Genomic DNA, 15,113 nt, shown 5'->3' on the forward strand with positions numbered 1-15,113 from the left:
GTTCAGAAGGCCTGTCCAAACACCCCAAGGCTTCTCACATCTCATTTCCCCGACCCACAGGACACAACACAGAGGCCTATAAAGCTGGCCTATGATGCTGGCCTGGAATGGTCAAAGCTCTCTTGCAAGGCCACCTGTGAGCCGAATGCTGGGTTGAATCCCTCTTCCAGGAATGTCCCTGCCTTACTCAAAGTCTGGACCCGGCTCATGTGTGTGGAGCCGCCGTTCTCCTGTTGATGCAACTTGCTCTGCTCTTGCCAGAGCAGCCAGGAGCACCGGAGGAGAGCATCTGGGAAGAAGTTCTGGTCCAGCCGGGCTCTGCCGTGTTTACCGGCGCCCCTGCATGCTGCTTCTCCTACAGCCTCTTCCTTCTTCCTGCTCCTCCGTCGGGAGGCGAGCAGTCTGCCTGCCAAGATGAGAGGTCTTGGATGGAGGGCCTGACCACAGGCTGGCTTTCTGCAGCTAGGAGCAGGGCAGGTGTGCTCACTCCCGCCTCGGGCTGCCACCCCCTGAGGACAGGTCACCAGCTCACTGGGGTCACTCCCAGGAGCCACCAGGCCTCCCTGCCTCCATCATGCCTGCCTTCAGTTCCACACAAATCTGCTCTTGACCCTCTCAAGGCTAAAATCTTCAGAGGGTTTCCACTGCCCCACTGAGGCAGCTTGTCAGGATAATTCAGAGCACAGGTCTAGTCTTTTTTTTCCTTACTTAAAAGGAGTTTATAACCCAGGACTATCTACAAATATCTCAATATACAGTATGATTATTATGATATGCACACTTAGTCTCTCAGTCGTGACCAACTCTTTGAGACTCTTTGGACTGTAGCCTACCACGCTCCTCTGTCCATGGAATTCTCCAGGCAAGAATACAGGAGTGGGTTGCCACTTCCTCTTCCAAGGGCTGACCCAAGGATCAGACTCGTGTCTCCCACAGCTCCTACACTGCGGGCGGATTGTTTACCACTGAACCATTGGGGCTTCCACCCACTATGATGCGAGAACGATCCCAAAAGAGGTTGAAAACATTTGCCATACTTATTTATATACACACACACACACACACACACACATACATCTAGTCAAGGCTATGGTTTTTCCAGTGGTCATGTATGGATGTGACAGTTGGACTGTGAAGAAAGCTGAGCGCCGAAGAATTGATGCTTTTGAACTGTGGTGCTGGAGAAGACTCTTGAGAGTCCCTTGGACTGCAAGGAGATCCAACCAGTCCATTCTAAAGGAAATCAGTCCTGGGTGTTCATTGGAAGGAATGATGCTAAAGCTGAAACTCCAGTACTTTGGCCACCTCATGCGAAGAGTTGACTCATTTGAAAAGACCCTGATGCTGGGAGGGATTGGGGGCAGGAGGAGAAGGGGACGACAGAGGATGAGATGGCTGGATGGCATCACTGACTCGATGGACATGAGTCTGGGTGAACTCCGGGAGTTGGTGATGGACAGGGAGGCCTGGCGTGCTGCAATTCATGGGGTCGCAAAGAGTTGGACACGACTGAGTGACTGAACTGAACTGAACTGATACATACAAGACATATCTCCCAGATATTCACATGTATACAACTGAAGATGGGAGGAAGAGCAGGAATACTATAGAAACTACAAGTAAAATGAAGTAGAGCTTGAAAGAGGGCTATTCACAGGCGTACAAACTCTTTCAGAACTAACAATTAACCTGGATCAACCAATCAACAAATACAGAAGTCTCTGTTATGTATAAACCATTTAATTTTTTGTACAAATATAATATTTCAGGTGACAACCCTCAAAATATTGATTACCATCCTACAAAAGAGACCTTTAAAAACATCTGGTCTGGTCCCCTCCTATAGAAACCAAGGCCCTGAGAGGTTTGTTTTCTGACCCAATCCATTTCCCCTGAGGGTTCCAGCCACCACCATTCCTCCCCAACAACTCAGATTTGAATCCTCACTGGCCCTTGACCTCTCACTCTCCCCAACCAAGCAGCACCGGGTCTGTGGCTCCTGCACAGGTCCACCCACAACTGCCTCCTTCCTTCCCTTGTCAGTCCACTCTGCCTGCGAAATGCCCTAATAATTCGGTAGGTCTGTTTTTGAATCCTAACCACTAACACTGTATTCCCTCGGAAAGTTCTTTACCCCTTCAAATTCTCATTACCATCATCTCCAAAATATGGGAAATAGGACTCAGTCCTTCTTCATCATGTTTCTGTGACTTGACAATGAAAAGCCACACACATAATACGCCTGGCACAAAGGCAGCTTGTTAGTTTCTGCTATTAATAGTCCACAGGATGAAGTCCCAGCTCCTTGATGTGACTTTGGCTAACAAGACCTTTCACCGTCTGGTCCCCTCTCCACCCAGGTCACCTCCAGCCACTGCCACCACATCCATGAAGGCTTATCCCTAAGATTTGTGAGACCAGGGACAAAATTACCAATGGATGTCCACACACCACATCTAAATTTTAGATTCTAAATATGTTACTAGTCAAGGTACCAAGCTGTTAAATAAAATGTATTCTACCCTCCTTTGAAAAACGACCTAGAAGGCCAGGTCTGAGTTGAGAATTCTGACTCCTGGAGACTGGTGCTGGCCTGGCGTGCAGGGGGAGCCTGACCCCACCTGCTCTCCCCTTCCCTTCTCACCCCAGTCCCATCTCACACCATGGGAAGTACTGTGCACACATGTGGGGACTGCCCAGTCTGCACACCGAAGTTCTACTCACAGCCTCTGCAAACATCGTCCTTGGACTTAGAAGTCTGCACAGGGAGATGTGTTCTACCCTCAAAAGCACAGAAGTGGACTTGGCACTGCTATGGTAAGAAATTCTGGGGTCTCCAGTACCGGGGAGGATGGGCCTGGGATGGGCATTTCCCTCCGGCCCTCAAGAGCAGCTCTGTAAGGCAAGGCCTGACCTTCTCAGAAGGTGATGCCACCTGCAGCGAGCACAGTGTGCCAGGGGTCCCGTGGAGCCTTACAGCTGTGCAACCGGATCCACACCGGGAAGCTTTCACTATCCCCATTGTGCAGAAGAGGAAAATGAAACTCAGAGGAGTGGGCGGAGGCAGAGGAAGAGGCTGGCTTTTGTTCCTTGTGAGGAATCCAGTGCTGTTCCAGTGACCCCCACACCAAAGGAGTGGGGGCAGGAGCAGCTGTGCGGGCTGGTCTAGGTGCCCGCAGCCTCTGCAGGGTCTTGGGCTACTCCTTTATCTGGCATCTGCTACTTGAACCGTACTTTTCACAATAAACTCCTTAGGTTATATTTGGGTTTGGCCATTATCAATAACACTATAATAAAAACCTTTGTAGGCAGATTTTTCCTTCCCTTGGGTGATGGCTCCTGGTGCCAAGTGTCACTTCCTTTCCAAAAAGCTTGTCCCCATTTGCACTCTGACTAGTCGCCTTTGAGAGCACCTGTCATTGCACTCTTGCCAGAATTATGTATTATAATTCAAACACATTCTCTGAAGATGTGATAGGTGATAAGTGGCATCCTGTTGCTTTTTCATGAATTTTCTGCCAGGAAGGTTAAACAGATTGCTGCTGTTCACTAGTTATATCTCCTTCCGTGTGATCAGTTCAGTCTCCTGCCCCTTAACTGCTGGGGTCCTAATGGTTTCTTGTCTACTTTCATGATAACAACCATTTGTCATATTTCCTAAATAAACTTTTCAAAGTTTTGTGGTATCCAGTGCTTTTTGGCTGTTGTTTACATTTAAATGCTCGTGTATTATCAAATATGATTTTTCCTAGCACTTCTGTCCTTCGAAAATTCTCTTCCCGCTAGAGATGTGATTTCTATTTTACTTTCTTCAAAATTTCCTTTGGTTGTATTTTTATATTTTACTTTTTAGTCCATTTGGAATTTATTTTGATGCATGCTATGAGGACAGGGTCAGAAACCTTTTTGAAGGCTATATTTGGAAAAAGCAATGAACAAAAAGAGGAGCCAGCTTGGGGCTGGCTGTATGATGCCGACAGACAACTGGACGGGGCAGAGGCGAAGGGCTGTTTAGTTTTCTTTCTTCCTTTTTTTTTTTTTATCAAGGAGAATGATCTTGGAACTGCAGAAAGAAGATCAAACATGGCTAAGAGGAGAGAGATTCCCAGAAGAGGCGAGAGGAGAACGCAACGGTCTGAATCTAAAAGAATGTTCTCTGGGGCCATGAGGAGGGAGGCAGCCCCACCAAGTCAGAAGACCTGGGTTGGAATCCTGCCTCTGCCACACGTTCCTGCCTCCCTCTGGGTTTCAGTTTCCACGTTGATTTATTTGTTTAATGCATGCCAGCTCCGTCTCAAACATCTCTGGAGGTGATGGGCCTAGAGATAAATAGGACACTCCTTGCTCCCTAGGAGCTTAAACAAGCCGACAGGTAAGAAAGCCCTTACGTATAATAGGGTGTTGTGGGGGCTCAGAAGAGGAGCGTCTAATATCGCCTCAGGAAGGTGTGGAGGTGTGAAACTGGGCATACACTTTGGTATGGCCAAAGGAATGTGCAGTCCAAGAAGAAGTGGCCGGGACAAGGAAGGGGTTGGAAGGCCCAGATCATGGAGGCTTATGCTGTGGGTTAATTTGGGGGGCCACACCGCATGGCATGCAGGATCTTAGTTCCCCAGCCAGGGACTGAACCCTCATCCCCTGCAGTGGAAGCGTGGAGTCTTAACCACCAGACTGCCAGGGAAGTTCCTGGGGCTTTCATTTTTGAGGTGAGAAAATGAAAAAAAAAAAAGGCTGAACAAATTTATAAATGTGAGAGGAAGATCCATTAGAGAGGTAAGAAAAGAAAATCAACAAAAAAGAACGGTTCTTGAGAAGGTAGGGGGAGATGCATCCAGAGACGGCAGTCAGAGCTGGGTCTGTGTTCACCTCTACCTCTTAACTAGATGTGTGATCTTAGCAAGTAACTCATCCTCGCTATGCCTCAGTTTCCTAAACCCCGAGATGGGGGTCATAATAGCACCCATTTAACAGGGTCACAGTGAGAACTGAATGAAGGAATTCAAAGAAAGTTAGCAAATGGAAGAGCTTAGTGATGGCCATGATGAGGATGATGGAAGGAGGAGGAGGAGGGAGACAACAATAACAACGTTTGTGAGATGAGTAACCGAGAGGATGTCAACCGTCACGGATGACAGTGACGAGGAGCAGAGCAGGTGATGACGGGAGCCCCAACCCCTGAGCACCTTTTCTGGGGGTGAAGGAGCAAGGGGCAGGATGCGGGGTGGGGCAAGTGCAGGGAACCTTCCTGGTATAATAGGGGATAACAGATCTGTGAGAAAGAGCTGTGTCCACTGGAGATGGCTTCAGAGGAAATGGCTCCCAGGAGAGCTTGTCTAGAGGTCTGGAAAGGAGACCGCGGGGGTGAGGACCACCGAGCTGGCTCAGCAGAGGACTCGCTGAGCAGTAGGAGGCCACGGTGTCTACCTGCCTCACCACGCTTTTCAGGTGCCCTGCACTGAGTCTCCCCAGAGGCAAGGTGGTGTCCACACTGAGCTGCTGCTAGGCAGGGCCTGGCCAGAGGCTCTGTGCTCCTCAGGCCTGGAATAGGGCACCGGTGCAGGTGCAGATGGTTTGGGTTTGGGTGCCTGGTCCAACAAGGCCTCACACATGCGGGGACCTGGGGGCCGTTTGCCTTGTGGACTCCTGGGTTGCCAGCCCACCCTGCGGCCTTTCACCAGGAGACCCATGTCTCTCCCTCTTCTAGGCCTGGCCTCTGAACCCTGCTTTTAGATCATTTCCTAGGTTAGGCCCTACAATCTAGACAAAGATTCCACTCCCTAGTGCAACTGGGCTCCTCCAGTAGTACCACCACCAGTTATGATAAATATCCATAATCGCCGCAGACAGAACATAATTGTCACACACCGTGCCAGGTGCTTCTGTATTTCATCTTATTTAACTTTTAAGCCCACCCTGAAGGATGGATAGTACTACTCTTGTTTTATAGATGAGAGGAGTCTCAGGGGCTTAGGTGATTTGCCTAAGGGAACCCAGCTCACAAGTGACAGGGTCTCAATTTAAACCCAAGTCTGTATGACTTCAAGGCCTAAACTGCTTTCTCCTCTTCAACCACATTGTCTCTCAAATTCAGGGTCCAGTCCCCCTGTGCATGAATGTGGGGCCCTGGCTGGCCTCTCCGATCCCTCCTATCTCCCCCAAGGACTAAACAATAGCTGGAAGGTCAGGCCTGTGTTAAGGCTGTCCAGGGGCTAACCCCTAGCCAGTGTCCTCTCCTCTCCCCACTGCTGGGTGGGAACCACACCCACCAACTCAGCCCAGGTCTCAGGGCCTCTTGAATGGATGACCAGTCAGAGCTGCTCAGCAGTGAGGCCAGCTTTCTGGGTTGCCCAAGAACGAACGAAGAGGAGGAGGCCGCCAAGGGGACTGGGAAGCAGCTCCCGGGGCCTTGGGAGTGCTGGGTGACCAGTATCCTGGGGCGTGGTGGGGAGGCTGGCAGAGGCAGGGGACATAGCGTGGGATGCTCACATGTCCCGTCCAGTCCAGGTCCCAGAGCTCCATCCTCAGGACAATGGACAGGGCATCTCCAGCCTTCATCAAACACCAGGAGGAGGAAGCTCAGGGCACAGCACCCGCCACAGTGCTAGGACTCTAGTTTGGGGACAGTCTGTCCCATTAGACTGAGCGACTTTGCATTTCTAGCTCAGTGACAGCACCAAGAACGCCTGACCAATGAGTGACTGCGTGGAGGGGCGGAGCCAGATGTGCCTCCAGAATTCCACGAGAGCTGCTGGCTGCCCCGCTCCGTGGACCTACATACACCTGTGCCTCTGTGTCCCCAGTTCCTCCCTCCCTCCTGACCTCAGCTTCCCCACTCAGCAGCCCACGGGGGCGCCTCTGAGCTGCACTCAGCACACACGACCTGCTGGGAGCTCCTCTACCTGCTTGATGGCTTGGTCTCCCGAGATCTGAGAGATAAAGGGCCTCAAAAGGTAACTTGTTTGGAGTTATTTGTGCTGCTGCTGCTAAGTCACTTCAGTCGTGTCCAACTCTGTGAGACCCCATAGATGGCAGCCCACCAGGCTCCCCCATCCCTGGGATTCCCCAGTTAAGAAGACTGGAGTGGGTTGCCATTTCCTTCTCCAATGCAGGAAAGTGAAAAGTGAAAGTGAAGTTGCTCAGTTGTGAGCCCATGGACTGCAGCCCACCAGGCTCCTCCATCCATGGGATTTTCCAGGCAAGAGTACTGGAGTGGGGTGCCATTGCCTTCTCCGTACCTGTGCTACCACCCAGTGAATCAGGAAATCAAGTAGCCACAAAGAGGCGTGCTCCTGTGTGGATGGAGAAAGCATGGCTAGCTCTAGCACAGGCTAGGTTTTGGGTTGTACAGTCTTCCTTTCTTACGTCTTTCCCATTCTCATACCCCATCAGGACTCCTGGGAATTAGGAGGTTACAAAGGCACTGAGCCACAGCTGAAGCCTAAGACCTGTTCCAGCCTTGCCCAGCCAGGCCTTGGCTCTGGAACGCAGAGCTGCCTCCTGCCAGAATTCTGCATGTGAGGTGCCAGACAGGTGTAGCGAGCACTCCAGTAGCCCAGGGGCTGCACGGTTAGAAACATCACTGCAGGAGCAGGTCAAATCTGTGGCCAGACACCAGACAGGGCGGGCCTGAGAAGCTGCCTCCCCACATTTACCAGGTCTCAGCTGCCAGAGGAGGGAAGTCCAAGTGCCGCAGGCATAAAGAATCTGACTGCCAGTTCAGGAGACTCAAGAGATGGGGGTTCAATCCCTGGGTCAGGAAGACCCTGGAGCAGGAAATGGCAACCCACTCTAGTATTCTTGCCTAGAAAATTCCATGGGCAGAGGGGCCCGGTGGGCTACAGTGCATAGAGTCGCAAAGAGTCAGACATGACTGAGCACCATCCAGACACACAACTGCCAGAAGAGTCTGAAACAGTGCATGGGAGAGGTCCTGCGAAGGCATGAGCCCTGGGCCTGGGGTGGAGGAGGCGCCAAAGAAGCTTCCAGGGTAACCAGCAGGGCCTGGGCGGGCCCACTCTGGGTGCTGGGAGAGGAGAGGCCTTGGGTATCACTGGCTTTCCTCTGGCCACTCACTCTAAAGGCCCCATCTATCTCTGACTTTGGCGCCAGGAGCCTCATGAACTTCAGAGGACTCTCTCCCAGCTCCCCTCTCCCCTTTCCACTCACATCCCCCAACTCTGGGACGGAGTCCTCAGCAAGGACCACAGGGCTGGTCCTGAAGCCCTGGGCAAGGCCAGGACAGAACACAGACATCAGCGCAGTGAGCATGTGCTTGAGCACAGCCCACAGCTCTTCACCCCAGCTGCTCCAGTTAGGTCCCCGCACAGGCCTGCCACCAAGGTCAGGCCGGGCAGGGAGCTCCTGAGTCTTTGGGGAACAGTGAGGCCTTGCTGTCTGCTTCCCGAGTGGCCTGAGTGTACTGAGCCTTCCAAGTCTAGTTGGCTTCCTTTCTTTTCTTCTCTCTTTCCTTACCCCTTCTGGTGACTTGTAAGAGTCCTGAATTAATTGAATCTGGGAGGATCATGTGACAACACCCACCTGGCTGGACCGGCCCACCTGGGCCTGGCTTCCTGATTTGGGCTGCCTGTCCTATCCCAGTCTGCCCAGCAAGAAGCAGGATTTAGTGTCTGAGCCAAGACCAGGTCATCTGTGGTGGCTGGGCCCGGAGGGGTAAGACAAGCAAAGGGGATCAGGGCCCTGCCCTCCAGAAGCAGGTGAGCAGATGGGCAGAAGGCAGGGTGAGAAAGCAGCCCCCAGGCTTTCTGGGGTTCACCAGGGCAGACCCAATTTCCTCCCATTTCTCCCTTAGAAGTGCCTACCTATGATTCTAATTCTCTTGCCTTCAAGGTAAAGAGAAGGGCTCTGAGAACTAGGGTCTTGAAAACAGCAGGCTGCTTGCTCAGCCCCGACACTCTGCCTGCTATGCGTGGGCAGTGGGCCTGCTTGCCGCTCAGACTGGCTGAAGCCAAGCCCCTTTTTCCCCTCTGGGGAGCCAGACCTGCCCCAGAGGACTGGGCTGCCACATTCAGCCTGGCTCTAGATGGGCTTCCCTTCCCCTCTGTCCCACCTACCTGAATTTCTGGACCTGACTTCTGTCTTCGCTCTCCTTGCTACCTACTTGACTCTGCCTGCCCTTGGCCTTGCTTGGGAAAAGGCTGTGGAGTTAAACCAAATTGCACTGAGACCTCCATAGGCAGGAGAAACTGTTCCAGCCATCCCCCCCAGCTCTCCTCTGAACCTCCAGAAAGAACAGCTAGCTTCTTATTGTGGGCAGAGGGCTTCTGTCATCATTCTCCTATGCTAAGAGGCTTGGGTATTGGAAGATGAATGGCCTGAACTCTGCAGTGCCCTTCTCCTGGGTTGGCTGGTGACAGCTGGTTGAGGGAGAGGTGGAAATGAGCCTGGACAAGTTGGCCCAGAGCTGAGAGACAGAGGGCTCAGGAGGGGACTCAGTGGGTGGTCCACAGAGGAGCAGTCTGACCCTACTTGGCCATAGAAGCTCTCTAAAGAAAGGGGCCCAGATCCTTGTCTGCCAAGAACAGTGAGTACAGAACCTGACCATTCCCAGAGTGGAGACAGACTCAGTGGCAGGTCGGGACCCAGCCACAAGTCAGTGGTAAAAGTACAACATGGAGAGAGGCCAGGATTTAGAGTTTGGGAACTGGCACCCTCGAGGTGAGGGGTCTGCTGTCCCTGTGCAACGATCACAGGGTCACCTGGCTGGGAACAGGGGGAGCCCCACATGACCAGAGTCAGAGAGACCTCACAGAGTGGGGGAGGAACTGGGGGGGAGGGAGGTGGGACAAGTACAAAGCTAAGGCAGGGAGTTGTGGAGATCAGCAGTAAGGCTGGGGCTAGCCAGGTGAGAGCTCTCAGTGAACGCCAGGGGAGGGCCCACAGGGGCTGCTGAGGCGGCGCCTGGGGTCTGGCTTAGAGAAGGCCGAGGAAGAACCAGAGCCTGAGTCTCTGCAGGCAGGCAGCAGACGGCAGGCACGTCAGCTCCAGGAGTCTGGGCCGCGACCCTGGCGTCTCCTGGCCTCTCTGCCCCTTGACTGCATCTGGTCCTTACCGCTTCTCCTGAAAGGTTCCTATTGTTCTTTGCCCGGGTCAGGGGAAGGGGCTGACGTGGAAGCTGGGCAGGGCCGGAGCTAGAAGGGGAGGAGCCTGGGCGCAGGGAGCTCACCACTCTCTCCTTGTAGACGATGTATTTCAACCACTTGAAGTCCTGCCACTTGAAGCCAGCGAGGACAAAGAGGGAATCGCGTTCGTACTGCTCAGGCCGCTGCATGGCGCCCTCGGGGTAGGTGATGCGTAGTGTGGTTTTGCTGCCCACGTCCTTCTCAAAGCCTTTCACTGGTGCTGAGTTCAGTCTATAGAGAGCAGGCCCAGTCAGACAGAGCCTGTCCTGGGCTCACTGCATGCGCTCTGCAGGCCTGTGTTTGGGGAGACACCATGACCCCAGAAGACCCCAGGGGCAGAGGATGGGGAGCCCAGGCCACGTGGAGCCTCCTAGCTTTCTGTCCCAAAGCCCTCCAACCTGGGTTATCCTTGAGGCTTCTACTGACCTCCAGTCCAATGGCCCAGATAGACAGTCTTTAATAGGCTCAGGGATCAGGGGGTTGGGCCAGGACACGAAGGTAACTGAGGCACTGCTTTGAGGAGCTCACCTGACCACAATGTCATAGTCATCAATTCGCGACCCCAGAGACTTGTTGGCCAGGACACCTCCGTTGCCCACGATGATGCAGCGACGGCAGCTGAGGCTGAGGGGACAGAGGTGGAGACCTCTGGAGAGCTGGCCACCAGGTCTCCTCTCCCCCTGCTGCTTTGGCCCCTGACCCCATGCCCTTGGCCAGACACAGGCTGGGATGGACGAGGAAGAACAGTGAGCCTCTAGCAGCATTTTTGAGAGGCTGGAATCACACTGCGGAGAGCCGGGCAACTTGGGCTCTCAGATCTCCCTGACTCTTCTCCAGGGAAACGTGGGCGTGAAAGGTGCTTGGGCACTGACTCTGGCGTGGTGAGGAAGGAGGCTCTGGTAAGATGGCATTCTGGGTTAAAGACTCCCCAAGGGTTAGTGAGTTTGGGGGCAGCATTCCAGGGAGAGGGAAAAGTGGGCTGAGCTTGAGGGGTATGCTAGGGAAGCAAGGACAGAGGAATGAGCCTGGGGGCGCCAGGACTTAAGGCTGTACTCCTTTCTAACTCAGAAGCCCCCTTGCACCCAGCAGCCACCTGAGAGCCCTACTCATGTTGCTTCTCCCACCTCTGACCCTGGGGCTTCATCCATCCAGGGTCTATTGGCTTCTGAGCTGTCACTACCTCTTGGATTTAAGCCCTCTCAGCCGCCCCACCACCCAGCCCCTCAGTCCCACTGCTAAGTTGATCCCACCCAGTACATTCCATTCTGACTCTCAGACCTCTGCTGCCTGAGGACTGACATGTCTTGCCAAGTGCTTATAGCTCAACGGGGTGGCTAGCTCAGTGCAGTGGCCCTGCTTACCTGCTTATCCGCCCCAGTGTGTGTGTGGATGTGTGGGTGTGCTGCAGAATCTGCCCAGGACAAGGGAAAGGCCAGCTGGGCCTCGGTACTTCTGCAAGTGCCAGGCAGCTGAGGGGCAGGAAGCTGGGGAATGGCTTACCTGTCCAAGGCGGGGGTCAGGCGGTATTCTTTGGTGACAGACAAGATGGCTTTGATCAGATTGTCTGTGGAAGGGGAGGGAGGCAACTGTTAGAGGTCACTTAAGGGCTCCCAGGAGATGTTTCCTGATGAGCTGAAGGTACGTGGTCCTGGGGCTAAGATGTGGGAGGGAACTCCGCACACAAGGCTGGGACACTGGCCTAACTTTCCCCTTGAGAAAGGAGATGCAGGCGGGAGAACAGGCGTGTGCACACGCCTCTGTCTGAAGCCTGACGGCACCCGCATGCAGTTCCTTCCTCAGGCTTCCCTGGCCCTTCCTTGGCAGTCTCAGCTGGCTTTTGGAAACTCTGCAGTCAGGCCCCAGAGACATGCACCCTCAGGTGTGGACCTGGCCTGGGAGCTGGGGCATCAGTCTCCCCAAGAATGGGAGTGCCGGTTAAAGACAGAGACCACACGATGACTCTGTGTCCCCACCAAGCAGACACCAGGAAGCAAAGGAGGGGACATCAATGGTGCAGAGCTCAAGTGGTCCCAGCCAGGTCCCAGCTCAGGCCACTTGGCCTCATTTTCTGAGACCACCTTCCCCTCACTTCCTCCCTCTAACACTGCCAATCCCTAATCCTGTTCTTGCCAGGCTGTCTCTACCACCTTACATCTTCAAGCCCTGTGACCTGGCATCTGCCCACCTGCTCTCCACTCAGGCTACCCACAGCAAGGGCTCTGTGACATCTCTGCTCTCAGATCATATGACCATATTCAGGCCTCCTTCTTCTTGGCCTCTCTCTGGCTCTGGCAATGACGACTGCTCTCCTTTCAAACTTTGGTATAACAAGAGCATTATAGTATATCAGATGATGCTATCAGCCTTGGACTCAAATCCTGGCTCTGTTGCTTATGAGTTCTTTGACCTTAGATAAATCACTTAGCTGTCTTTGGGCTCTAGTTTCCTCATCTTTCAAATGAAGATGGTAACTCCTGCAGTGCAGAATTATTAGGAAGATAAAAAGATAACGTACATAAAGACCTAAAGATAAGTAAGCTGGTACAACCACAGTGGGAAACATCTTGCAACTCTACCCCTAGGTAGACAGCATCAGAAAAGTCACACATTTGTTTAAGGAAACATGTACAAGAACATTCATTGCAGAACTGTTTGTAATAGCAAAATGTTGGAGGCAACCTAGAAGTTCACCAAAGGAAAATAGATTAAATGTGGTATATGGAATGCTATACATAGTTACAAAATCAACGACCTAGAGTAACTTGTACCAATACAGATAAATCTGAAGAGTATAAGCAAAAAAATCCATTTGAAAGACACATACACATATGCAATTCTGTTGATAAAGTTCAAAAACATGCAAAAACCATGCCATATTTTTAATGGATATATAAATTGGCTGTAGAAATATATAAACAGGCATGGAGCCATAACACCAAAACCAAGATACTGGTCTCCTGGGGAAGGCAGGGGATGGAGTAGGAAAGGCTACATGGAACTTGAGCTGTATCTCATGTGTTATTTCTGAACTGAGTAGAGAGTATGTGGGTGCTCATTATATCAGTCTTCATGCTTTCTTATAAGCCTGAAATACTTCATGTAAAGAAAGGATGCCTCCAAAATTAAATACAACAATCTTTTAATTTTTTTTCCTTTTTAAAAAAAATTTTATTTATTATTTTTTTTTTATGACGCATAATTCCTTAATTATCCATTTGTGAAATAAGAACAAACATTAAGAAATGTGAAATCCAAATTGCATTCATTTTCACAATATCAATACTAAACTCAAGACAGCAACTTCATCAAATATAAATGTTTCAAAAGTAAAAGGCAATCTTAATTTTTTTTTATCCTATGAATAGGGTCTGCAAAAATAGGTAAATTATTTTACTGTACTTGCAGGAGATTAGGTCTCAGCCTGCACGGAAGGAGCAAAGCAACAAAAGACAACAAACAAATACTACTAGGAGTAATGCCCATACATATCAAACTATCTAGGTGAACCATTTTTTACTTATGTAGCAAATCTATTAAATAACCAGCATATGGAAGCTTATACCTCATGCGAGAGAATTACCAAATTAACTATACATCTATTAGAAGTCTCTAAACCCCATTTAGTTTAATTAACCCCAATTAATTTTTAATTGGAGGATAATTGCTTCACAATATTGTGTTGGTTTCTGCCATGCGTCACCATGAATCAGCCAGAGGCGTACGTAGGTCCATTTCCTGCTGAACCCCCCTCCTCCCTCCCACTTCATCCCACCATTCTAGGTTGTCACAGAGCATCAGACTGAGCTCCCTGCTGACACACAGCAAATTCCCACTGACTATTTTACATATGGCGATGCATACGTTTCCACGCTACTCTCTCAATTTGTCCTACCCTCTAACCTTATAATTTCTTTAAAAGATGGAGTGGAAAAGCCTGTCAGATGCAGCTAAGAGGTCAAGTTAAGGACTGAAAGTATCCTTGGGCTCTCATAGGGGGCACTGAGCATCACTGAAGTGGTGGTGGTGGGGGGGGACATTCTTCAGGAGTAAATGGTGAGGAAGAGGAGACAACTGGCATGGGCAATCTTTCCAGGAGTTGAATGAGAGAGGGTCAGGGTGACATTCCTTTAAGGGACGTTCTACACCAAGTGACTTCAGACACACTTTACAGTGGGCTTTGGGGAAGGTCACAGATGCCCTCCTTTTCCTACCTGTAAGGAAAAGCATACTGCTGCTAACTGACCAAGGCCAAGGCTATGCACGGGGTTTTTGTTTTCTAGGAGGGGAAGCTTAGCAGAATGGTCATAAACTATGGGGTGATTTTCTCGCTGGATGATGGGCTCTGTATTGGCCTTTCCTGCCCTTCATCGCTTAGTAGGATCAGAATCTCGAGTGAGGGTTTACGAGAAAAGTTAGGTTGCTTGGCTCCCTGCACCCATGAAAAAGGAGTTCATGGGGTTGAACCCAACCTTGGAGGTTTTGAAGGTCAAGGCTCCAGTTCAAGACTATCCTTTTGCTGGCCACTGTCTTCTTTTTAGGGAGGGGAGGGTTGGCTGAGTAGAAGGTTTGGGCATTCTGGAGTCTGCTAGCTAAATGATATCACCCTTTAACAGTCATCTCATTTAATTCTGACCACAACCTGATATGGCAGTCTTATTCTCTCCATGTAACTGATGAAAAAACATGTGAGCAACTTGTCCATGGTCACAGCTAGTAGAGAGGCAGAACTGGGATCTGATCCTTCTATGTACGATGTAAAGCCAAAAATCCACCATGCCCTGAATTAGGGGCAGAAAATCTGTCACGGAAACAGAACTGTTAAACTCTCAGTGACGCGAAAGTCTTTTGTCAGGAGCTGCACGGTGAGGTTCCTGAGGCAATGGAAGGGGACAGTTCTGAGTATCGGAGGGAAAGGTTAGCCTTGGACAGGATAAGGAAGGACTGGAGGGGAGGCTACATAAGGTGAAGAACATC

At 51.1% G+C, this 15,113-nt stretch overlaps 1 protein-coding gene across 5 annotated transcripts in view; it reads right to left on the reverse strand.

Moving 5' to 3' along the window:
• The window catches only part of ST3GAL3 (ST3 beta-galactoside alpha-2,3-sialyltransferase 3), a 216,512-nt gene that overhangs the window by 10,957 nt on the left and 190,442 nt on the right, over window positions 1-15,113 (reverse strand). For all 5 annotated transcript variants that reach the window (XM_010862603.1, XM_010862601.1, XM_010862602.1 and 2 more), the window contains exons 7-9: window positions 11,640-11,703; window positions 10,668-10,763; window positions 10,184-10,370 (exon numbers count right to left, since the gene is read on the reverse strand). In XM_010862603.1, the coding sequence (XP_010860905.1) occupies window positions 10,184-10,370; window positions 10,668-10,763; window positions 11,640-11,703 (347 nt within the window). The remainder of the gene's footprint in view (window positions 1-10,183; window positions 10,371-10,667; window positions 10,764-11,639; window positions 11,704-15,113) is intronic.

Source organism: Bison bison, unplaced genomic scaffold (genome assembly GCF_000754665.1).
Source record: "Bison bison bison isolate TAMUID 2011002044 unplaced genomic scaffold, Bison_UMD1.0 scf7180017864484, whole genome shotgun sequence".
NCBI classification, from domain to species: domain Eukaryota; kingdom Metazoa; phylum Chordata; class Mammalia; order Artiodactyla; family Bovidae; genus Bison; species Bison bison.